At 37.3% G+C, this 24,432-nt stretch overlaps 1 protein-coding gene across 1 annotated transcript in view; it reads left to right on the top strand.

Annotated features, from left to right (window-relative positions):
- Window positions 1-24,432, top strand: part of eIF2Balpha (eukaryotic translation initiation factor 2B subunit alpha) — a 168,881-nt gene that overhangs the window by 95,115 nt on the left and 49,334 nt on the right. Inside the window, exons 6-7 of the mRNA XM_090373526.1 lie at window positions 7,137-7,249; window positions 21,897-21,965. Of these exons, the coding sequence (XP_090229652.1) occupies window positions 7,137-7,249; window positions 21,897-21,965 (182 nt within the window). The remainder of the gene's footprint in view (window positions 1-7,136; window positions 7,250-21,896; window positions 21,966-24,432) is intronic.

The raw sequence follows: 24,432 nt of genomic DNA on the forward strand, positions 1-24,432 counted from the left end.
TGCTGGTAAATTATACAATGAAATTGCATTGGTTATTTTAATATTTTTACTCTCAAGATATTCATGAAGCTGACCCATGAACCCAATTTTAGTAACAACCATATTTTTTGTGCCATCTGTCATAACCGCTGATAGAAAATCCCAATTCAATCTGAGGCCATCAGTTGCTTCTCACACACTTAAAACTATATTTCACCTATTTTTTGTATCTTTCAAGCTTTTTAATACAGTTAGCTCTTCATTTACTGCAAACTTTTGATTTACACCTCGGATATAAATTAGTAATTGAACTGTATGGGTTGTGTCTTCACTCATCAATTGCTATTGCAAATTGTGTGAATTCACTAACTTTTTCTATGAATTTATTTTGAACATTGACTCCTAAACCTTCAATTTATCTTGTTACAGTTCATTAAGATAAACTTACAGATGCAAAATTCTTTACTTTCTCAAGATATACTTCTTCTGCAATTGCCAAACAAATTCGTTTTACAAATTCTCCATTCGTTCTTAAGCAATGAGTCATCATCATCATCAAACATTGATGATGATGATGACATAAGCACTGCAAAAGCAAAAATAAGAGTAGGAGTGTGTTATAGGCCTAATGACTCGAATGAACAATTGTACAGAGAAATAGTGGGCTAGTAAATCAGAATGTCTTATAATGGGGGATTTTAACTTCCCAGATATTGATTGGAACTTGTGGATTGGTCGCTCGCACACTAGTAAGACTTTTGTGGATTTATTGGACGATTGTTTTCTGCAGCAGCATGTTCGAGAGGCAACCAGAGAGAGTAATACCCTTGATCTGGTTATCAGCAGTGATCATTCGTGTATTAAGAATTTGCAGATAAAGGAACCACTAGGTGGCAGTGATCACAGTGTACTGATGTGGGATTTACTTAAAGATATAATTACCATCGAAGGTAAAGGAAATGGTTTTTGCTTCCGTAAAGGTGAGTACAGTGGTCTCACACAGTTTTTAAATTCTGTACAGTGGGATCAACTGATGATGTTACCAACAGCAAATTCTAAGTGGGAAGCATTCAAGGAATTAATCGTGGAAGCTACTAAATGTTTCATACCTATTAAGAAATATTGTTCAAGGTTTAGGCCTAAATGGTTATCAAATGAACTAATGAGACTCATGACAGAGAATTAAAATGCATAGGATGCATATAAATTATCAGGCGACACAGAAGCCTATGGCAGATATAAGCTAGTCTGTAATCAAGTCACAAAGGAGGTTACGCAGGCAAAGGCAGATTATGAGAAATCTTTGGCAAAGGATGCTAAGAAAAACAGCAAGGATTTCTTTACTTATATAAACTCTAAAAGGAAGGGGATGAATCTGATTGGTCCACTTGATATGGATGGTTCGATTGTTGATGATCCTGCTCAGATAGCAAACAAACTAAATGAGTATTTTGCATCTACATTCACACATGAGGAGTTATTAAGGTTTGAAAATGCCAGAAGGTTATCAAATTGTAGCAGTGTGCTTAATGATTTTGTAATAACTGAGAGCAAAGTGGAGGAGAAATTGTTGAAGTTAAACATAAAAAAGGTACCTGGGATGGATGGGATCTATCCAGTTATATTAAAGGAGGTGGCAAAGGAAGTAAGCAAACCCTTAGCCATAATTATGAGAGCATTCTTGTACTCAGGGGAAGTCCCCACGGACTGGAGATGTGCAAATGTATCCCCAATTCACAAAGGGGGATCGAAGGGTACGAGTAATTACAGACCAGTTAGTTTAACTTCTTTTCCCGGTAAAATAATGGAGTCACTGGTTAAAGGTGCATTGCAGGATCATCTAGATAAGACTGCATCAATAATTCAGACACCGCATGGGTTTGTTAAGGGAAAGTCTTGTCTGACAAATGTGATTGGTTATTATGATGTGGTCACAAAGGAACTGTATGCAAAAAATAATTTTGATATCATATACTTGGATTTCAGGAAAGCTTTTGAAGCTGTTGCACATGGAAGACTACAAATTGGAGCAGAACGGTATTAAGGGTAAATTGCTACAATGGATAAAAGGATTGTTGAGTGGGAGAAGACAGAGAGTGATAATCAACGGGTGCTGCTCTTCGAGGGCTAATGTTATGAGTGGAGTCCCGCAGGGTTCGGTGTTGGGTCCGCTGTTGTTTTGTATATTTATCAATGATATTGATGAAGGTATATCAGGCTTAGTGTCAAAGTTTGCAGATGATACAAAGGTTGGCAGGGTTGCTAATGACAGTAATGGCAGTGTGCTACTGCAACAGGATCTAGAAAATTTGGGAAGATGGGCTGAGAAGTGGCAACTGAAGATTAACCTTGACAAATGCAAAGTACTGCATATGGATAGAAGTAACCCCAGAGAAACGTACCAACTGTGTGGCACTACACTTAAGGTGGTAGAAAATGAAAAAGACCTGGGAGTAAATGTTCAGTCAGATATGAAGTTTTCTGAGCAATGCAGACAGGCTGCCAGGGCAGATCATGGGATTTTGTCAATGATATACAGGAATTTTGCTAGTAAGGGAAAAGGAGGTGATTGTCCCTCTGTATAAGGCAATGGTCAACAACCAAATAACAACAACAACAATAGCTCTAACTGCAGATAAATTTTGATGAGTAAAAGTTCTAATCTTCTGTTGTTGACTTTGAAAAGTTTGGGTTTGTTCTTTGAGTTTGTTTTTTGCCACAAAGTTTCTTAAATTTATCATAATTTGAGGCATGTTTTGTGGTGTAGTGACGTTTCACATTAGATTCCCTGAATACTGACTAGGCTTTGTTGCAAATAAGACATTTGCAAAAAAAGTAATTAATTGGCCATTGCTCATTAGAAATGCAACACTCAACATCAACATTTCTTTTTTTCGACATCAACTTTGACATGATTTTTATGGGGTCACGAATAAAAAAAAAAAATACTTGTGAATATTGAAGTAAGCAAGCACTGAAGTGTCTTAAAATTTTATGAAATATTTTAACGTAAAGTTTATTATTATATTCATATAATGTGCAATTAATAATATAGTTTATTAATTATAATAATTAATTATAATTATAATAAATAAACTACATTATTATAATATAAAACTATATTATTAATTCTAATATAGTTTAATAAGGTGACATTTTGGGTATATTGTCATACCCATCATCAGACCATGCTGTGGAGAGAACAGAAAGGGCTACAAATTTGAATATTTTAGGATAAAACAGTTACAATTACCAATATGTTACAATTACTAAAGCATGACAGCCTTCTCTTGCCGATGCTACCAGAAACTTTATGTGCATACAGGCTGCCAGCAGTTAATTTATAGCAGAGGGATTAACTCCGTTAACTAATAGGATAGTGTTCTGGGGTACTTGTATAGTAGAAGCCGTGGTGGCCTTTGCTCCCATACTCTGAACATCAGGGTTCATGTGCAGGCTGTTACAAAATCTTACCAATCAAGGTATATCAAGGTATGTCGTGGATCCGGGATTCTTGTGTAGTGGAAGCCTAGGGTGACCTTTGCTCCCATACTCTGCAAATCAGGGATGGTGTGCAGGTTGGCAATTGATTAGGAAATCCCTAATTACTGTGTCTAACACCTATTGGTATTTAATGACAGGGTCAAGATTAACAGATTATTTTAACGATGTTTCAAAGAATAGCTTTGAGTGGAAATAACAGAATTAATATCTAATAAGACTAAGCTGATGACAAAGAGGCGTCAGCACTTAATTAACCAACGAATGTTAAAATAATCTGTAAAATGTGTTTTTTTCATAAATTTTATTGTGAATTAATATAACATTAGTTTTTGCGATCTAATTGAAATATCTGCAAGCCAGATAAAATTCTTTCGTGGGGCTGGATCTGGCCCATGGGCCAAGTTTGGTGACCCCTGTACTAGACTTGACCTTGGAATACACGCTATGGCTATACAACTGATGAATTCATGACTAACACAAGTGTCACCTATGTCTAATTCGTGATATCCTCAGATGAAGTATTTGAAGTAAATCTTATAGCAACTATTATTAAAGTAATATTTGAACTGAAATATATTACTGAATTAATATTACATTATATTCTTGTAACTACACAGTTTCCAAAACTTTATGTACTGCTGAACTTGAGTTCTGTAGAACGTATCAGCTTGTTGCAGTGGATAGTCACAGATCCCTTCTCTGAAGAGCATCATAAACACTGTTCAGCTATTTCGTAGTATTCCTGGTTCTCGTTTTAACCATGCAGGACAAATTCATAGAGAACAATGATTTACCTGTGAGTTATAAAATACTGTAAGCATGATCTTCATGTTCAATAAATGAGATTGTCTTGTTTTTTTGGGTCTTGTTGAAGATGGAGTCTTCCATTGAGAGGACTGGGACTATGTTTCCAGGTCACAGCCATACTTCTACAGTTCATCACTAGTAATGATGGAAGAAACAAAGTATGGATCAGCAGCGGTACGTGCTGCCAATCCATACTTTAAAGCATACTCTAAAGGCAGAGGCCAATTATTATTGGTCTCTGCCTTTGGAATGTTAGGGCTGGCTGAGAAGAATCACCAAAGCCAGGATTTGCCCTGCTGTTTTGACTGTAGTGCCCAATCCTTCCACATCTAAAGCATGAAATTTCTCTGATTTTTCTATCCATTTTTCTGTGGATCTCTTCCCTGAGACTTCTGTTCTCTCTCTCATTTTGATTCAGAATCTTCAACTTCTTCAGGGACTGACTTATTTTCCTTTTACTGTTTGGCGTAGGAAATATCCATCCCTTCTTTGGTAACCCTTGTATAATACAGTAGTTAGGTTCCTATAAAATCTTGTGTAGTGCGAAACAGTGTTATATGGGACTAAGAACCAGTACAAAAAAGAGGGTTACGTTCCAAAAGCTAACAAAAAATATACCATTTTTTTAATAACTATCAGAAACATAATTTTTATTGAAAATAGTAATAATGAACAAACACCTTACAAAGTACATAATATGTCAGATAATGTACGTTCATTTAATTTTCTTTTTCTTCATTGCTGCTAAGCACAACCAAACGAGAACATTTTCTCTGTTGCAGAATATCTTCACCTTCTGAACTTCTTCTGCAGCATCTCGATTTCGTGTATCTTCTGCTCTCTCTCTCTCTCTCTAAAAAATCAGTAATCTTGTTTGTTTGCTTTTGCTTGATAGATTGTTGTAAATTTCATGGTATGGAGCTAAGCATTTTTGAAGTTCCCTTTTGAACTTTGTGCTCCTTTCAGTCGAAGGATCTGCATCCAAAAAAATATTCTAATTGCTCAGCTAAGTTTATGACTTCCCATATGCATTTTTAGTGTAAAATTTGGAACTTCAGAATTTTCATCTGCTCTATCACCTCTGAATTAATCTGGTTTACCTCCGATGCCATTTGCACCAAATCCACTTTGCCAGCCTCTTTTTCACCAGTAATTCTTGAACATCTTCACTAGTCATATCATCAAAACCTTCCCCTCCTACTGACTTAGCAAGTTGTATTATTGCATTGTTTCCATTTTCTTCTGGTTTGACCATATTTCCTGAATGAACTGACTCTGACCATATATTTTTCCAACACTCAATGTTAACAGTTGATTTTACTTTGAGCACTAAAGCTATGATTCCAGCACAGTCCACAGTTGAAAAATGTTTCCCTGCTTCCATCACTTCAATAGATTCGGAATCAATTTTTTGCAAAGTCCATTGAAACGATATTCTGATGTAATGAGTTTTAAAGGTAAATAAAAGAAGTTGTATCAGGTGGTAGGAATATTCTTCAACATTTGGATGACATAAATCTTTTGGATGGCCTGGCACGTTATCCAGTAGTAATAAAACTTTGAAATATAGATTTTTTTCTACAAGTTCAATAGCACTGAACCTAGCACAGGGATTTCCCTTTTTTTTTTCATAACAACTAGCTGTTTATTTGTTTGTTATTTGGTTTTTAGGAGCATTAGCAACTAAGGCCATATTGCTCTGTGAATATGCGGTGGTCATTCCCTGACCTTTCCACATCCTCCGTATTTGGTGGAGATAGGCTCGAACCCCGGTGTAATCAAGAAGCATGTGCTACGCACTGCTGCTCCTTCCCACCTGGCTACGGAGGCGCCCATAACAACTAGCAAGCCAAAAGCGGTGCTTCACAAAAGAGAATGGAAATGTAGAAAAGTTATATCCTACATAATAGCAGGGTTTCCCTCACAAAAAAAAGTCAAAAATACTGTGTTTTGCTCGAGGTTTCCGCAATTCTCTAACCATGTTAGAGTAAAACCTTGTTATATAAGTGTACTATGTTGTGCGAGGATTGCTGCAATTTATCAATCGTGTTAGAGCGAAACTGCATTGTAGAAGTACCATGTTATATGGGGGTTACCTGTACACAGTTACTATATACTCAGTTACTCTGTGCTCAGTTATTATATATTACAAAATCATTAAGCTCACTTAGAGTTTAATAAGCTTCTGTCCCCCACTTCTCTACAGAATTCCTTGTGTGAATGTAGATGCAAAATACTCATTCAGTTTGTCAGCTCTCTGACCAGGATCATCGACAGGCAAACCATCAATATCAAGTGGACCAATCTGATTCATCCCCTTCCTTCTAAAGTAAAGAAGACCTTGCTGTTTTTCTTTGCATCCTTTTCCAAAGATTTCTCATAGGTTAGGCAAGTGAAGGCAGGCTTGCCTAACCTCCTTTGTGACTTGATTACAGAATAATTTATATTTACCATAGGCTTCTGTGTCATTTGATAATTTCCAATTACCCTCACCCAGGTGGGTACTGGTAATTGGTACTGGGCACCTAGGTGGGTGCTGCATGATATCTGATTGAATATCTTGTATTTAACTGATAAATAAATATTTGGTACACATTTTTTAGTCTGGTGTCTGAGCTGGACATTCACTCTTGTATTGGTAGGTTGGTCTGTGAAATTAAATGAACATTTTTGATTTCTCAATTTTTTTTGCTTTTCTTTTAACAGCAAAATTTCAAACAAACTAAAATTTTACCTTATAATGCTCATTTTTGATTATGTTGATTTTATGGAATAAGTATTTTAAAGTCTCAAGTATTAAGAATGAGTCATTTATTACTTTTTTTTTTTTTAAATGTTTGTTTTAGGCCATCCTTGTTCATTCCTATTCTCGAGTAGTGTGTAATACTTTATTAGAAGCTGCACAAGCTAGAAAACGATTTCATGTTTATGTGACGGAGTCCTCTCCAGACAAGAGCGGGTAAGTAGTGAAACATAGTCACTCTTGACTAGGTTTCATCAAAAATTTAAAACTATCATTATTTCACTAGTGTAGTAGGGATTTGAGATGTAATTAAAATTTATTCTAATATTAATAACAAAGTAGTGTTTGTGTATGCATGCACTTGCACTCAGTCGATGAGTCAAGTACGAGGGGCGGTCAGTAACTATTTACTCTCACTTAGAAATATTTGATTTACGAATTGGCTAGCAATTTCATCCTTTTCTGTATAGCTACCCTCTAGAGCTACAGATTTTCCCATCTGTGGATGAACTCTTTCAAGCCTACTGAATATAACTCATTTGTCTGAAATCTGTGGACCTGTAATGGTTTCGTCATTTTCGGGAGGAGAAGTGTGAAGGTGAGAAGTCAGGAGAATAAGGTGGGTGCTGCAGATTTTCAATGTCATATATGATCACATAGTCTACTTTGAGAGCAGCTTTGTGTGGAGAAGTATTTTTGGCTAGGAGGTAAACACTTTTAGACAGCTTCCTGCATCCTGATAATCTCTCTTGACTTTCCCAGAAGGTTTCTATAGTACTCCACAGTGATGCTGTGGAGTACTATAGAAACTGTTTCCTTTTGGGGGATAATCTGTAAGGATGAGGGGCCTCCGTAGCCGAGTGGTCAGGAGTGGGAGTGCAGTAGCACACGCTCTTTGAGTAGACCGGGGTTCAAGCCCCGACTGCTGAATACAGTCGATCTGCCAACCCACCTGGACCAGCATGGCAGATTATGGTCCATTTCCCTCAGCATGAATTGTTGAGGAAGCTTCCATCCTGCAGTGGGTTGATAATGGCTGCACTTTACCTTTTTTTTTTTTTTTTTTTTTTTTTTACCTGTAAGGATGATACTTTGAGTCCCAGAAGTCTGACCTGACAACATGACCCTTGTTGGCAGACAATTGTGAACCGTCTTTTTCGGGGATTGGTGAAGATGACCATTTCCATTGTTTACTCATCCGTTTTGTTTCTGAGTCATAGTGATGTACCCAGCATTCATCCATTGTTGCAATTCGATCGAAAAAATCATCAGCATTCTCTCTCTCTAACAATCTTGAAAGCCATTGGGCTGCTGTCTTAGATGTGTGCAGGAACTCTTGTATTATGATGCAAACAGACATATGGATGTTCACTTCATTTGCCATAAAATGTATAGTCACACATCTGTCTTCAAGGACTAGCCATTCCACTTTAGCCACAATGGCAGGGTCTGTGTTTGAGACAGGTCCTCCTTTCTGCAGGCTCAATAAATCATTGATATGACACTATGGAGTTTCTGGCTGCCTGGTCACACTGCTCAGAAAATTTCATATCTGCCCATACAACATGAATAGCATAATTCCCAGATCCCTTTCTTCTTCTGCTGTTTTTAATTCAACCCTACAAAAGTGTATAAGTTATTTGGGGGTTGCTATTCTCCAAGTGTATGACCTTGCAATTTGCTGTATTAAAACATGGCTGTAACTTTTCTGACCATTCTTGAAACCTGTTCAAGTCATTCTGAAGGAGCACTGTGTGATGCCAATCATTAACAACTCTCCGAATCTCTACATCTGCAAATTTTGATATCACACCCTCTATCTGCTCATAGATGTCATTTATGAAAATCAGAATCAGCAGTGGTCCAAGAACTGATCCTTGGGGGACCACCCTTCTGACATTATACCTATCTGAAGAATATCCATTAATCACAACCTTCTGCCCTGCAGCCACCCTGCATTACTTCTTAGAATCTTGCCAATAATCTTAGAATCTAACTTAATTAATCATCTGAATAATAATAAATTTTGTTATTCAAATACAGTTGAAGCTCTATATAACGATACCCCGGGGAAATGAGAAAACAGTCGTTACATCGGAAGGTTGTTATATCTAATGGAGGCACTGGTTAAAGAAGCACTGCAGGATCATTTAGACAAGACTTCAGTTATAGCTCAGACACAGCATGGTTTTGTTAAGGGGAAGTCTTGCCTGACCAACTTGATTGGATACTATGATGCAGTCACAAAAGAACTGGATGCAGGGACTAACTTTGATATTATATACTTGGATCTTAGAAAGGCTTTTGATACTGTTGCACATGGAAGACTGCTACACAAATTGGAGCAGTGTGACATTGGAGGCAAATTGCTGCTATGGATAAAGGGGTGGTTGAGGGGGAGAAGACAGAGAGTGGTAATCAATGGACACTGCTCATCGTGGACTAATGTTATTAGTGGAGTCCCTCAGGGCTCAGTGTTGGGTCCATTATTGTTTTCTGTATTTATAAATGATATTGATGATGGTATATCAAGCTTAATGTCCAAGTTTGCAGATGATACAAAGGTTGGCAGGGTTGTCAAGGACACTACTGACACTATGCTGCTGCAACAGGATCTGGAAAGGTTGAGCAGATGGGCTGAGAGGTGGCAAATGAAGTTTAACATTGACAAATGTAAAGTACTACACATGGGAAAAAGCAACCCCAGAGCAATGTATCAACTCTGTGGTACTACACTGACAGTGGTAGAGAATGAAAGGGACTTGGGGGTGATTGTGCAGGCAGATATGAAGTTCTCTGAGCAGTGCAGACGGGCTGCAAGAGTAGCTCATGGAGTATTGTCAATGATATACAGGAATTTTTCCAGCAGGGATAAGGAGGTGATTATTCCATTGTATAAGGCAATGGTCAGGCCACACCTAGAGTACTGTATACAGGTCTGGAGGCCTCATTTCAAGAAGGATGTAGAGCTGCTGGAACGAGTACAGAGAAGGGCAACAAGATTAGTGAATGGAACAAAGGGGTGCTCTTACGAAGAAAGGCTTAAGTTTTGCAAATTACAGTGTCTGGAGACTAGGCACCAGCGAGGTGATCTGATAGAGGTTTATAAAGCCTTGAATGGTTTAAGCATGCTCAATGTTGATGGGATTCTTCCTCTAGCTCAGAAAAATCACCTGAGAGGGCATAAATTCAAATTGAGGAAAGACAGATGTAGGATAGACGTGCGGAAATTTGCCTTTAGCCAGCGGGTGGTTGGTTGGTGGAACAGACTGCCATCCCTTGTGGTGGAGGTTGATAGCCTAAATAAGTTTAAGGCTCAGCTGGACAGGTATTTTGAACGAACAGAGGGGTGAAGTGGAAGTGGTTTTTTTTTTTTTTTTGGCTGATGCTGCATAAGCTTGCTTTCTTGCATCAAATGCCTCTACTAATGCTAATGCTAATCCCTTGTGGTGGAGGTTGATAGCCTAAATAAGTTTAAGGCTCAGCTGGACAGGTATTTTTAACGAACAGAGGGGTGAAGTGGAAGTGGGTTTTTTTTTTTTGGCTGATGCTGCATAAGCTTGCTTTCTTGCATCAAATGCCTCTACTAATGCTAATGCTATTATTCATAAAATAGCATCAGGTTAATGAGAAATTGGCCGGGACTAACCACATAGAACATAATAACATGTAGAATGTTAAAAAGAGAGTTGCTATAAAGCACTTCAACTGTAATTTCAAGCTTTCGGGTGATTTTATTATGGAGAAAGATTAAAGTCTCCACAGAAAACTCATGTGACCAATGCATTGCAGTGGTTTGTAAGGCATTGTGAGACTTCATCAATGACTTCGTGATCTGGAGATGTCAGGATATACAGATTGGCTGCATCAGCAATTGCCATCCTGTGTTTGAGAATAAGCCAAGCTGCCTCAAAGGCCATAGACCGATTCAAATATTCATGACTGACTGGATCCATGACTGACAAGGAGAGGAATTGCTCAATCTGCTCCATTCAGGTTTCAGAAATACAAAAAAAAAAAAAATTGCATGTGTACCCTGTACGCACAAAAGATGTTTTATGTGTAAAACATCTTTTGTTGTTTTACACATAAAACAACAAAAGTTGTAGAAGTCTTTTGTTGGTCATCAACGAGGACTTCTACAACTTAATGAGAATGGCCAATTACAAGCAAAAGATTCTACTTGTACTTGTAATTTGTATAACTGCAACCAGTTATCATTACATCTTGTTCTAGGAGATCATGAGGACATGGATGACATTTTTCTCTTTCTAAAATTGATAAATAAATATCACAATATATAAACCATATCACGTGTAAGACAAACACAGAAGATATTAGACAGTAATTAGTGCATTATAGCCTAAGTTGCTGATGCACCAACAAATTTAACAACAACAACTTGTAATTTGGAATATGTTATCTCCCAATCATGAACCGATTCAAATATTCATGACTGGCCCAGCTTGTTGCGGAAAAACATGTATGATTTGCTTCTTGATGGGAATATACAACTGCTTCAGTAATACAGATGGATACTGTAATGACTACATTACATGCGTTTCAACTGGTAAGGCTGAAGTGCAAGTAATGTAATGTAATGATCTTGGATGCTCAGAGCTGGTTTATGCCAGCTCCAAGTACATCCAAGATCACTGCCCTCAAGATATCCATTTCTCTGGTTACCAAAAGGTTCCTGCCATGGGTTGCAATGGTTAGCCCAAAGTCACCTAAGTGGTATGCTCCTAATCATAAATACTTTTCTGTAACCAGCTGGTTTATGCCAGCTCTGAGCACACACAAGATCACCTCTCATGATTCTTTGTGCCATCTCGCTTGCGAATCAAAAATGGAAAAACATTTATGATTCACCTCTTGATGGAAATATACAACCGCTTCAGTAATAGACGGATACTGTAACACCTACATTACTTGCACTTTAACTGGTAAGGCTGCCTTTGTAATAGATGGAATGCTGTGCACAGTGCCCTCAAGTTATCCATTTCTCTGGTTACCAAACAGTTTCTGCCATGGGTGGCAATGGTTAGCCCAAAGCCACTTAAGTGGTATGCTCCAAATCATAAATGTTTTTCTGCAACCGGCTGGTTTATGCCATCTCTGAACATATCCAATATCACTGCCCTCAAGATATCCATTTCTCTAGTTATCAAAAGGTTTCTGCCATGGGTGGCAATGATTAGCCCAAAGCCACCTAAGTAGTATGCCCTGAATCATAAACGTTTTTCCCCAACTAGCTGTTTTATGCCAGCTCTGAACACATCCAAGATCACCTCCCCCGATGTTCTCCCCCGACTCCGTTTTTCTTTGTTATGAAACGGAAATGTTGTCATAACCCCAGGGGCTCACATCTGGTGAGCATGGTTTGGTTTTTTTTTTTTTTTTAGGAGCATTAGCAACTAAGGCCATATTGCTCCAAGGACATGCTGACCTTTCAGCATCCTCCGTATTTGGTGGTCACAGGCTCGAACCCGGATCTAATCAAGAAGCGTGTGCTACGCACTGCTGCTCTTGCCCACCTGGCTACAGAGGTGCCTAGGGTGAGCATGGGCGTGGCACACCCAGGGTCTTGAGCTGGATATCATCATTCTTCTCTTTCTTGGTGATTCCCTTCTACTTCTGACTCTTGTTCTCTCTCTCTCTCAGGGTAACTCTTTTTTTTTTTTTGGCTGGTGGAGCAAAAGCCTCTAGCTTCCTTGCACCATATAGCTAATAATAATAATTTACACGTTGCAAAAAGGAAAATCGTGACAAATTGATTTTACTACCGTCTGAAATTTAATAGGTGCCACCAAAGATGTTTACACATCAAAAAATCAGCACATTGGGAGAGAAGCAGTTGTTCTGTTGTATCAAATATATATAGTAATAGTATTCACTATATAGTGCAAGGAAGCCACAGGCTTTCACTGCACTGGAAAAAAAAAAAAAAAAAAACCCTATGCAGGTAGATAAGAAAACACAAATTGTATTCTTCCCCCCTCAAACAGGTAAGTATCCAGTAGACCATTGGTTTTCAAAGGGGGTGCCGTGTAATTTTGGTTTAATTACTTAAAGTTATTATTATTATTTTATTATTATTATTTTTTGAAATTTATGCATTTATTTCATTATAAAAAGGTGTACGGTATCCATTGTACTGTATCTTTTTAATTTTGTGGTGATCTACAATTGATCTCTATTTAGTACCTCTATATAAAGAATAAAATTATTATATAGATATATATTAAAAGGTCGAAAACCATTGTGTTAAATAAGGTATTTTTTTTGGCCTAGGGGTGCCGTGAATAAATTACTGGGATATTAAGGGCACCGTGAACCAAGAAAGTTTGGGAACCTCTGCAGTGTAGACCCTTGAACTTGTTCAAACTGTTGGCCTCAACTAACAAAGCCGGCCTCCGTAGCCGAGTGGGCAGGAGCGGGAGTGCAGTAGCACACGCTCTTTGAGTAGACCGGGGTTCAAGCCCCTGCCTACTGAATACGGTCGATCTGCCAACCCGCACTGGACCAGCGTGGCAGATTATGGTCCATTTCCCTCAGCATGAATTGTTGAGGAGGCTTCCACCCTGCAGTGGATTGATAATGGCTGCACTTTTTACCTGCATGGGCAACTAACTTGTTCCAGCTATCAATGACTCGCCGGCTAAATGAAAACTTCCTACAGTCTAATCTAAGCCTCAGCCCCTGTAATTTTTTAGCATTCGCATTAGTAAAGGCACATAATGCAAGAAAGCAAACTTATATAGCATCAGCCAAAAAAACAAAACAAAAAACTTATAATTTCACCCATCCACTTGCTCCAAATGAATGTTTGTCTTGTTCTGCTGTGAATCTATAAAAGCTATCAACTTCTACAATGACATATGGAAGTTTGTTCCAGCAATCATCCACACGCTGGCTAAAGGCAAGCCTGCACATATATCCTACAACTGTCTTTTCTCAATTTGAATTTATGCCCTCTCAGGTGATTATTCAGAGTAAGAGGAAGAATCCCATCAGCATTGAGCATGCTCAAACCATTCAAGGCTTTAACACCCCAATGAGATCACCTCAGAGGTGCTTAGTCTCCAGACACTGTAATTTGCAAAACTTAAGCCTTTCTTCATAAGAGCAACCCTTTGTTCCATTCACTAACCTTGTTGCCCTTCTCTGCACTTGCTCCAGCAGCTCTACATTCTTCCTAAAATGAGGCCTCCAAACCTGTATACAGTACTCAAAGTGTGGCCTGACCATTGATAATAAGGAGGATAATCACCTCCTTATCCCTCCTAGAAAAATTCCTGTATATCATTGACAAGACACCATGAGCTACTCTTGCAGACTGTTTGTGCTGCTCAGAAAACTTCATATCTGCCTGCACAACTACTCCCAGCTCTTATGAAGAAAGGCTTAAGTTTTGCAAATTACAGTGTCTGGAGACTAAGCACCTCTGAGGTGATCTCATTGAGGTGTTAAAGCCTTGAATGGTTTGAGCATGCTCAATGCTGATGTGACTCCCAGGTCCTTTTCATTCTCTATCACTGTCAGTGTAGTACCACACAGTTGATATGTTACTCTGGGATTACTGAATTTGAATATATGACCCCTAGTTCTGGAATTCTTTATAACTGTGAGAATTCTATCTTCATTCATTTTACTAATATCTCTCAGAGCCTTATAAACCTCAATCAGGTCACCTCTGAGATGCCTGTTTTCCAAGCTCTGTAGCCAACATAATTGGAGTCTTTCTTCATGTGGTTGTCCTTTTGCCAATCCCACTATTCCATTTACCCCTCTTTGCTCCCTTTCAAAAAGCTTAATGTCCTTTTTGTAATGAGTTCTCCACACTTCTATGCAGTATTCCAAATATGGTCTTACAATTACCTTATACAGTGGGATTATGATCTCCCTATCTCTACAGAATAGTATTTGATAAATCACCATGGTCTTTCCTGGCTGCCTGTTTATGCTGTTCAGAAAACTTCATATTTGCCCATACATCCTAGCATAATTCTCAGGCCCCTTTCCTCATCCACTGTTTTTGATTCAACCCTACCAAATGTATAATTTATTTGTGGGTTGCTATTCTCCAAGTGTAAGACCTTGCATTTAGCAGAATTAAAACATAGCTGCCACTTCTCTGAGCATCTTTGAAGTCTGTTTAAGTCATCCTGAAGGAGCGGCACTTGGCACTGATCATCTTACATAAAATTCAACTTGCATAAAGTTCTGTGGAACGCAATGCTTACATAAGTCTGGGTGTGGCTGTATTCATTATTGTTAGTCACTCCACGGCTCCGTTTTTGGAGGTAGTTCCTCATACTTCCATTTTGTTCTTTCACTGTTTTGATGACCATTTGCAGTTCCTACTTCATCTTTGGATATTTGCTGTATTTTGTTTTTTAGAAGCTCTTGGTTTGTAAGGGCAATGTCAGTTATGTTATGCATTAGTTTTATTTGATTTTGTATTTCTTCCATGTTTTGCTTGAATTCATTTCCAACAGCTTTCTGTTCTTGAGGTGTTGAGATTACTGTTTGTCATGATTTTTGTGTGGTTATTCTCTTGGGCTGTGTTTATAGTTGAATTAGCATCAATGATTTGGGCTTTGATAGAGTAGTTGCTGTGGCAAGTAGCAACTATATGCCACATTTGGCTGGAGTTGGTTGATGATATTTCACTCTCTGAAAAATCATCAAACGTATTTGTGTATTCTTGTTTCCTATTATCTTCTGAAATCTCTTTAATTTTGATATTCTTAGGATAATTTGACTATAGCTTGAATACATTTCTCATTAATGATGCAAGTGGCTTCTGGCAGTTTGCCACTGCAACTTCTGGTAGGCCTAATGCATGATATGTTCAGGGTGAGGTTATTTCTGAGTCACATTTGGCTATAGTCAGGAGAGCACCATCAGAAGACTGTCTGTTATAGACACCGAAAGAACAGCTTGCATCAAATTAAACAGTAGTCCATATGTCACAGCCATCATTGGTATTTTCTTGAATAGCAATTCCACTAAGAACTGGCATAGAGAGAGGTGAGAGCATATAATCTGCTCTGCAAACTTTGGTGAGGAGAGAATGTGCATTTCATTTGCTGGAATTGCCTTTAGCTTCATTAGAATTACAATAGGATGTACTAAGGAACTGAGCACAAGCTGAAGGCATAAGCCTGGATATTGAGATGTTGCTACTCTTCCTGCAGAGCTCACAAGAGCACGGTCCTTTACAGTGAAGAGTAGCCAAAGCAGATTTTTGGCATTCATTGCATGATTTGTGGGATTGAGCTAGCAATGGTTTCATATAGTTTTTGCCATTTCAGCTGATAATGGATAGCATAGGGCCAAGTGAGCTTCTGTGAGGTGAGAATTTCACTTAAGGTAGTAGTGTGTTGAGGGTACACCAGATGTGAGAGTTGTTTGTGTGACTTATAAATTGTCAGAGAGCATTTTGTGCACTGTAAATGGTGAATGGATGGGGGACTGGTAATGGGAATTCAAAGAAAAGAAAATGTAAAATTACCCAATTGATAATGTCATACATCATTAAAAATGCAGCCTGTTACACAATAGGAGGTAGTAAACATTTTACTACAGGATGTAGTGAACTGAGGGGAGCAGAAAATTTACATAAAACGTAAAATTTGCAGAGTGCAAAATTCAAGTTGCTACATACCAGCCCTCTAGTGGCTTATATATATATATATTATCATTAGTATGCATAATAGGTTAGATTTTAGCTTATAGTTTAATGAATACTTATGTGCAACGTTAATGCCATTGTAATTATGCCAATTGGACATTATACGTGCCTGTATATATATGTGAGTGTATGTGTTGTTTTTTTTCTTTTTAGTGGCGCTTTGACATATAAATATTATTGTGCATACAAATCTGGTAATCAAGTTAGCCCAACTAGGTTATCTTAATTCAGCATGGCCTATACATATTAATTTTAAGAAGTATATTACTATATGATAATGAATTTTTCATTACACTTTACTGATGAATTTTCATTACTTTCAGCTAAAATTATGTTTAAGTCAATACTAATTTTAAATAACAATACATTTACATATATCATAATATAATATAGAACATTCCATCACGTGGCCGTCAATCCCCTACTTCTTTGGGGGCTTTGAGTGGATTGACAGCCCATCTGATGTAATGTCTCATACCTCCCCCTACCCCACAGCAGACATTAACATAGGATGTTGGGGCCTGAGGCTAATGCACCAACATGGCACAGTATAAAGTGCAACTGCGCAGTAAAAAGCTTCGGTACCTATATAACAATTAGAAGGCGGGAAATAACTCCTTTCTAAACTACAACTTCCTCAGGACAGTAACAGTAGGTAAGAGCCTTCACAATATTGGATACTTATCCATTGGGCTTTGTGTCCCCTATCACAGTTTGCCGTAGAGAATGATTATAAAGATTTAAACTAAAATAAAAATAAGTAAATGAAATATTTTAAATTTAAAATATAAATTTGAAAGTTAAATTAATATAGCAAAAAGGCAAAACTGGTATAGGGACAACAGAAATGAGTAGGTATGAGACATTACATCAGATGGGCTGTCAATCCACTTAAAGCCCCCGAAAAAGTAGGGGATTGACGGCCATGTGATGGAATGTTCTATATTATAATATTATGATATATGTAAATGTATTGTTATTTAAAATTAGTATTGACTTAAACATAATTTTAGCTGAAAGTAATGAAAATTCATCAGTAAAGTGTAATGAAAAATTCATTATCATATAGTAATATACTTCTTAAAATTAATATGTATAGACCATGCTGAATTAAGATAACCTAGTTGGGCTAACTTGATTATCAGATTTGTATGCACAATAATACTTATGTCAAAGCGCCATTAAAAAGAAAAACACACACACACACTCACACACACACACACACATATATATAGTCAAACTTCCCTATAACGAATTCAATAAATCCAGTGAAAAAATTCATTATAGACAAATTTCGCTATATAGAGAATATCTTTTTTATTAGAAATTGTTATCTAATTAGAAAATGAAAACGAATCTACATTTATTTTTAATGTATTTTATTTCAAAAACATACTTATTTAAATTACATTTACATAATTTTCGCTGGTAAGTATCACAAATTTAAAAAAATCGGTAATTTTCATTTGCACAATACAATTAAAAAATGTCTGATTCTCAAAGAAAAACTCACATTTATTTAGAGCATTAAAAATATTATCAGGAACATTTTCACAAAACTGTAGACCCAGACGAACGATTTTAAAAGCATGAATCATTTCTTCGTGAGTTGGATTTTCTATGGGTTGTTCTGATGTGTCTTCAGTATCATCATTAATTTCTTTGTGATCATGGTTGCATCTAACACTGTTCAGCAGTATTTCATCTTCATTTGGATGTTCTGTTGTAGTCAGATCTTGATCTACATAAACATAACTATCCAGTGTTATTTCATTTTCGATGTTTCTGGACGATTCTAATAATGTCCAAAAGTTTTTCAGTTGTGAAAGGGGCAATTCATCTTGTTCGTCTGGTTGTTGTTCGACTTCTGTATTCAATGCAAATCCCGTTTTTGAAAAACAATTTTGAATATTGTATTCAGTATGCTTGTCCAAACTTTTGCCAGTTCAGAGATGCGATCTCTAAGGTTAATTGTAACCTCCAAGTGTCTGTTTTCTGATAACGCATTGACAATCTTCATTATTATTCTCTTTCGATAATGAAATTTAAAATTTTTAATAATGCCTTGGTCCATTGGCTGGAGTTTTGATGTTACGTTTGGTGGTAAAAACAACGTCACACTTTTTAAATTTGTCAGAAATAATGGCAGGTTGTCCCAGGCAATTCCTCATTAACCTAATGCTATTTTATGAACAATCGATGTAATGCCCTTCCAATATAACAACCATTTTCTCATTCCTCTGGAGGATGTCTTCATATTGAGCTTCAATTGTATTTGAAATGGCTGTCTGAGTATTGGTATGCATTACAAATAAAAGGCAGTATATTTATTAGCATTAGCATTAGCATTAGTAGAGGCATTTGATGCAAGAAAGCAAGCTTATGCAGCATCAGCCAAAAAAAAAAAAAAAAAAAAAAAACCCCACTTCCACTTCACCCCTCTGTTCGTTCAAAATACCTGTCCAGCTGAGCCTTAAACTTATTTAGGCTATCAACCTCCACCACAAGGGATGGAAGTCTGTTCCACCAACCAACCACCCGCTGGCTAAAGGCAAATTTCCGCACGTCTATCCTACATCTGTCTTTCCTCAATTTGAATTTATGCCCTCTCAGGTGATTTTTCTGAGCTAGAGGAAGAATCCCATCAGCATTGAGCATGCTTAAACCATTCAAGGCTTTATACACCTCTATCAGATCACTCCGCTGGTGCCTAGTCTCCAGACACTGTAATTTGCAAAACTTAAGCCTTTTTTCGTAAGAGCACCCCTTTGTTCCATTCACTAATCTTGTTGCCCTTCTCTGTACTCGTTCCAGCAGCTCTACATCCTTCTTGAAATGAGGCCTCCAGATCTGTATACAATACTCTAGGTGTGGCCTGACCATTGCCTTATACAATGGAATAATCACCTCCTTATCCTTGCTGGAAAAATTCCTGTATATCATTGACAATACTCCATGAGCTACTCTTGCAGCCCGTCTGCACTGCTCAGAGAACTTCATATCTGCCTGCACAACCACCCCCAAGTCCCTTTCATTCTCTACCACTGTCAGTGTAGTACCACAGAGTTGATACGTTGCTCTGGGGTTGCTGTTTCCCATGTGTAGTACTTTACATTTGTCAATGTTAAACTTCATTTGCCACCTCTCAGCCCATCTGCTCAACCTTTCCAGATCCTATAATTTCCAACCTTTCCAGGTCTATAATTACTTGTGTCAGCCTTTGATCCTCCTTTGTGAATTGGGGTCACATTTGCACATTTCCAGTCTATGGGTACCTCCCCTGAGTCGAAGGAAGCTCTCATAATTATGGCTAAGGGTTTGCTTACTTCCTTTGCTGCCTCCTTTAATATAACTGGATAGATCCCATCCACCCCGGGTGCCTTTCTTGTGTTTATCTTCAACAGTTTCTCCTCCACTTTACTCCCAGTTATTTCAAGATTCTGTAGCTTACTGCTAGAGTTGAATACACTTCTGGCATTCCCCTTGCTGAATAACTCCTCATGTGTGAATGTCGATGCAAAATATTCATTTAGTTTGTTAGCTACCTGAGCAGGGTCATCAACAGTTGACCCATCAATATCAAGTGGACCAATCTGATTCATCCCCTTCCTTCTAGAGTTTACATAAGTAAAGAACTCTTTGCTGTTTTTCTTTGCATCCCTTGCCAAGGATTTCTCGTAATCTGCCTTCGCCTGCCTAACCTCCTTTGTAACTTGGTTGCATATCAACTTGTATCTATCATAGGCTTCTGTGTCATGTGTTAATTTGTAAGTATCCTATGCATTTTTCTTCTCTGCCATATGCATCATTAGTTCATCTGACATCCATTTTGGCCTAAACCTTGAACAATATTTCTTAGTTGGTATGTAAAGCCTAGTAGCTTCCAAGATAAGTTCTTTGAATGCTTCCCATTTTGAATTTGCTGTTGGTAACATCATCAGTTGGTCCCACTGTATAGAATTTAAATACTTTCTCAGTCCATCGTAGTCGCCTTTACGGAAGCAATAACCCTTCCCTTTACCCCTAATGGTAGTTACCTCTTTGAGTAAATGCCACTTCAGCACACTGTGATCACTGCCACCTAGTGGTTCATTTATCTGCAGATTCTTAATGCATGAAGAATCACTGCTGATAATCAAATCAAGAGTATTACTCCCTCTAGTTGCCTCCCGAACATGCTGATGTAGAAAACAATCATCCAATAAATCCACAAAAGCCCTGCTAGTGCGTGATTAACCACCCCCCAAATTCCAGTCAATATCTGGGAAATTAAAATCTCCCATTATAAGACTCTCTGATTTACTGGCCCTCTCTATTTCCCTGTACAGTTCCTTATTATACTCATCAGCGTCATTAGGCCTAATTACCTAATTATTCCAGCGATGTCGACTGGCTTCACTTCCTTGGTGTTTATGTGTTTCTTAACTAATAGCATAACCCCTCCCCCCTTCCTATCCTGTCTATCCTTTCTGTAGACGTTGTACTCCCCAAATTGCAGTTCTGCATCCCTTATATCTGTGTGACACCACGTCTCTGATATCCCAACAATATCTGCCTTTGATGTTTTGAGCCATACCTCAAATTCATCAAATTTATTTACTAAACTCCTAGCATTGGTGTACACACAAGTATACCTGCACCTGTTTCTATTCTTAGCTACCCTAACACAACCCATGTGTTTACTTGTACCGCAATGGCTCCCAGCAGTCTCTGAAATACCATGCATCTTGTTTTTCAGGCTTCTGCTCATTCTAATAGAAGCAGTGCAAGAATCTCTTTCACCTCTGCCAGTGGCTACTGTCAATCTATTGGTCTTTGTCTCCCCCCAAGCTAGCAGTTTTCCGACCCACCTAACACTGCCTCGATAGCATCAGCAAATATTCTTGCACCCTTTCTATTTAAGTGTATCCCATCCCTGTAGAAGCAATCTTCTCCTGTGGAAGAAGTGTTTCTTAGTCTTGGCAGCATAAAATAACGATACGTTTTGTACTAAACATATGTTAATGCTTACAGATTAATTAAATGTAGGAGAACATAACAGAGTGTATTATTTTGATTTCATAATAGAAATGTATCACCCAGAACTAAATAATTAATAGCGTTGGCATTTACTGTCTCCATTTATGAAGTATTGCCTTTAATGTGTTACTTTTTCTTTTATAGAGAAAAAATGTATAAGAAGTTAAGTGAAGCTGGAATTCCAAGCACTCTCATTTTGGATGTAGCAGCAGGGTAATGTCAGTAGCAATAACAATGTGTTCCACAGTTAACAGTAATGTTGGTTGAATTTTGTTTTCATTAAAAAAAGTTAATTTTTCTCTCTTAATTTAATAATTTTGTGAAACATCTTAATACATAGAGGACTTATTTCACTGAAGTTTCACTAACTGCATTAACACTGACTTACAATTTTTTACAAGCTAGTCAGTGCAATCATAGTAGTTTTTATATTTGTAGAATGTTTCAGGTAGTAATTACAAAAAATTTCAAATTGAAAAGCACCTGTTAGAATCCTTAGCAATTTTAATACTTTATTTTAAGGAATCCTGGTTTTGTGTATAAATGGTTGGATGTGTGTATACCAAGTTGGCTACTGTGTTATCTGCTAGAGAGCTGGGAAAATTGAAACCTTTGAATTTTGATTTGAATTTTCTCAGCTCTCTAGCATATGTTACTAATAAATTTCCCAGCTCTCTAGCAGTTGTTAATAAATCAGATATTTATATGAAAAAAAAAAAAAAAAAAAAGAGAGAGAGAGAGAGAAAAACACAATATACTTTTTTAATATACATGATCACTGTCATTCAAATTGTGGTGGTGTTATCAAATACAAATGGAATGTGAGTGACAAGAGTAGGTTGAAATGCATGTGGAAGCTGGTTTTGCTGGAACTCTTGATTAAGTGTAGCCAAGTAATCAGAAATTGGAACATATTATTAATTTTGTATACTTAGGAATATTCTTTAACAAAGATAAATTTGACATGGAAATAAGCAATGTAATAAGTAAAGCAGGAAACCAGGAAAATTTCTCTTTTATTTGGAATAAAAGAGAAATTAGCCAAAAGACAAAATTAGGTGTTTATAAAATAGCTTTTAAGCTTGTTTTAAACTAAGGGGCTGAGAGCTGTATAAAATAAAGGAATCGATTAAAAATTAGTCTTCAGAAATGAGAGTTTTGAGAAAAGCATCCAGGGAAAGTTAAATGAAGCAAACATAAGATGGTGTGGACATGTAGAAAGAAAGAAGGGAGATCAGCTAAGAACAGCTGTTTAAGCAAAAATGAATGATAAATAGCTCAGAGGCAACCAAGATGGAGTTGGATCACTGCCACATTAAATACTTCAAGCAGGCATCAGATGAAAGAAGGCTTGCCTTGTCTAAGGCCAAAGATCTAATAGGAAGTAGAGCAGCATGGAGGAAAATATGGGTGGAAGGCTGATAGTCCAGAAGAATTGATTTGATGGTTACTATGATAGTGATCTGTATGCTCACTGAATATGACATTTGGGTTTGTTGATTCCTTTGTTTTTTGTTAATCTTCTCTTTAGTAAGTTTCCAGACTTGTGTCCCACCTGTAATAAGTTTTTTCAAGGAATGGAAGTTTGTAACTGTTGAAAAACTGTAAAATAACCTCCCACTTTTTCTGAAAAAAATCCTGTTTTTTGCCTGTTTTGACCCAGAAACCTCTTGTTTTTCTTCTGCTTACAAATGCCTGATGTCCAGCTTTTTGAAAGTTAAAAGTTGGCAATTACTTAATGATTGTTTCAATTTATAATTCAGTTTATAATTCCATCATCTCCAGGTGCCTTTTTTACATTTAGCTTCAATTTCTCTTGTCTCTCTTTCAGCTATTATCAGATCATTTAGCTCTCAGAATTAGGTATACTTCTGGTATTACTAAAAGCTTCTTCGTATGTGAATGTAGATGAAAATTATGTATTCAGTTTGTACATGAATGTAGATGAAAATTATGTATTCAGTTTGTACATGAATATAGATGAAAATTATGTATTCAGCAACCTATATATGATCATGAATTGTTATTCTAGTTACATCCAGTGGATCAATCTGTTTCATCTTGTTCCTTCTAGTGTGAACTTGACTTGCTGCATTATGGCCTTAGCTACCAATTCACACTAGATTTGATTCAATTTGATTTTTAATGGTGCATTGGCAGCTAAGGCCATGATGATGATGGCCTTAGCTGTCAATGCACCATTAAAAATCAAATCTAGTGTGAACATAAGCAAAAAATTTTTTTACTTTTTTTTTTGCATTCTTAGCCAAATATTTTTTGTAATCTGTCTTTGTATGCCTGATCATCCTGTGTGGCAGTATAGTGGTTCCTTTGTAATTCATTTGGAGAGGTTCGAGTCCTGTCATAGACTGCAGGAATTTTTAAAGGCCTGTTCATTTGGGGCTATAATTAGCCAATCTCAATTGGATGGAGTAGAGTTTTTACATGAGTTGTTCCAGGTTTTTCAGCTCACACAGCATGCAAATCTCAGTGAACACACATGAATATTAATTATACAGGAATATTACATTATGGTGCATTATGGTCTAAGTACTGATACACTTAAAACCCGACATCAGCCCAATCCCCTTAGTAACTTTATTACAGACTAGTTTATACTTACTGTTTCTGTAGCTTCTGTGTCCCCTGATTATTTATAATCATTACATACATTTATCTT

This window comes from Mastigoproctus giganteus, chromosome 5 (genome assembly GCF_048544385.1).
Source record: "Mastigoproctus giganteus isolate SK-2022 chromosome 5, ASM4854438v1, whole genome shotgun sequence".
NCBI lineage: Eukaryota > Metazoa > Arthropoda > Arachnida > Uropygi > Thelyphonidae > Mastigoproctus > Mastigoproctus giganteus.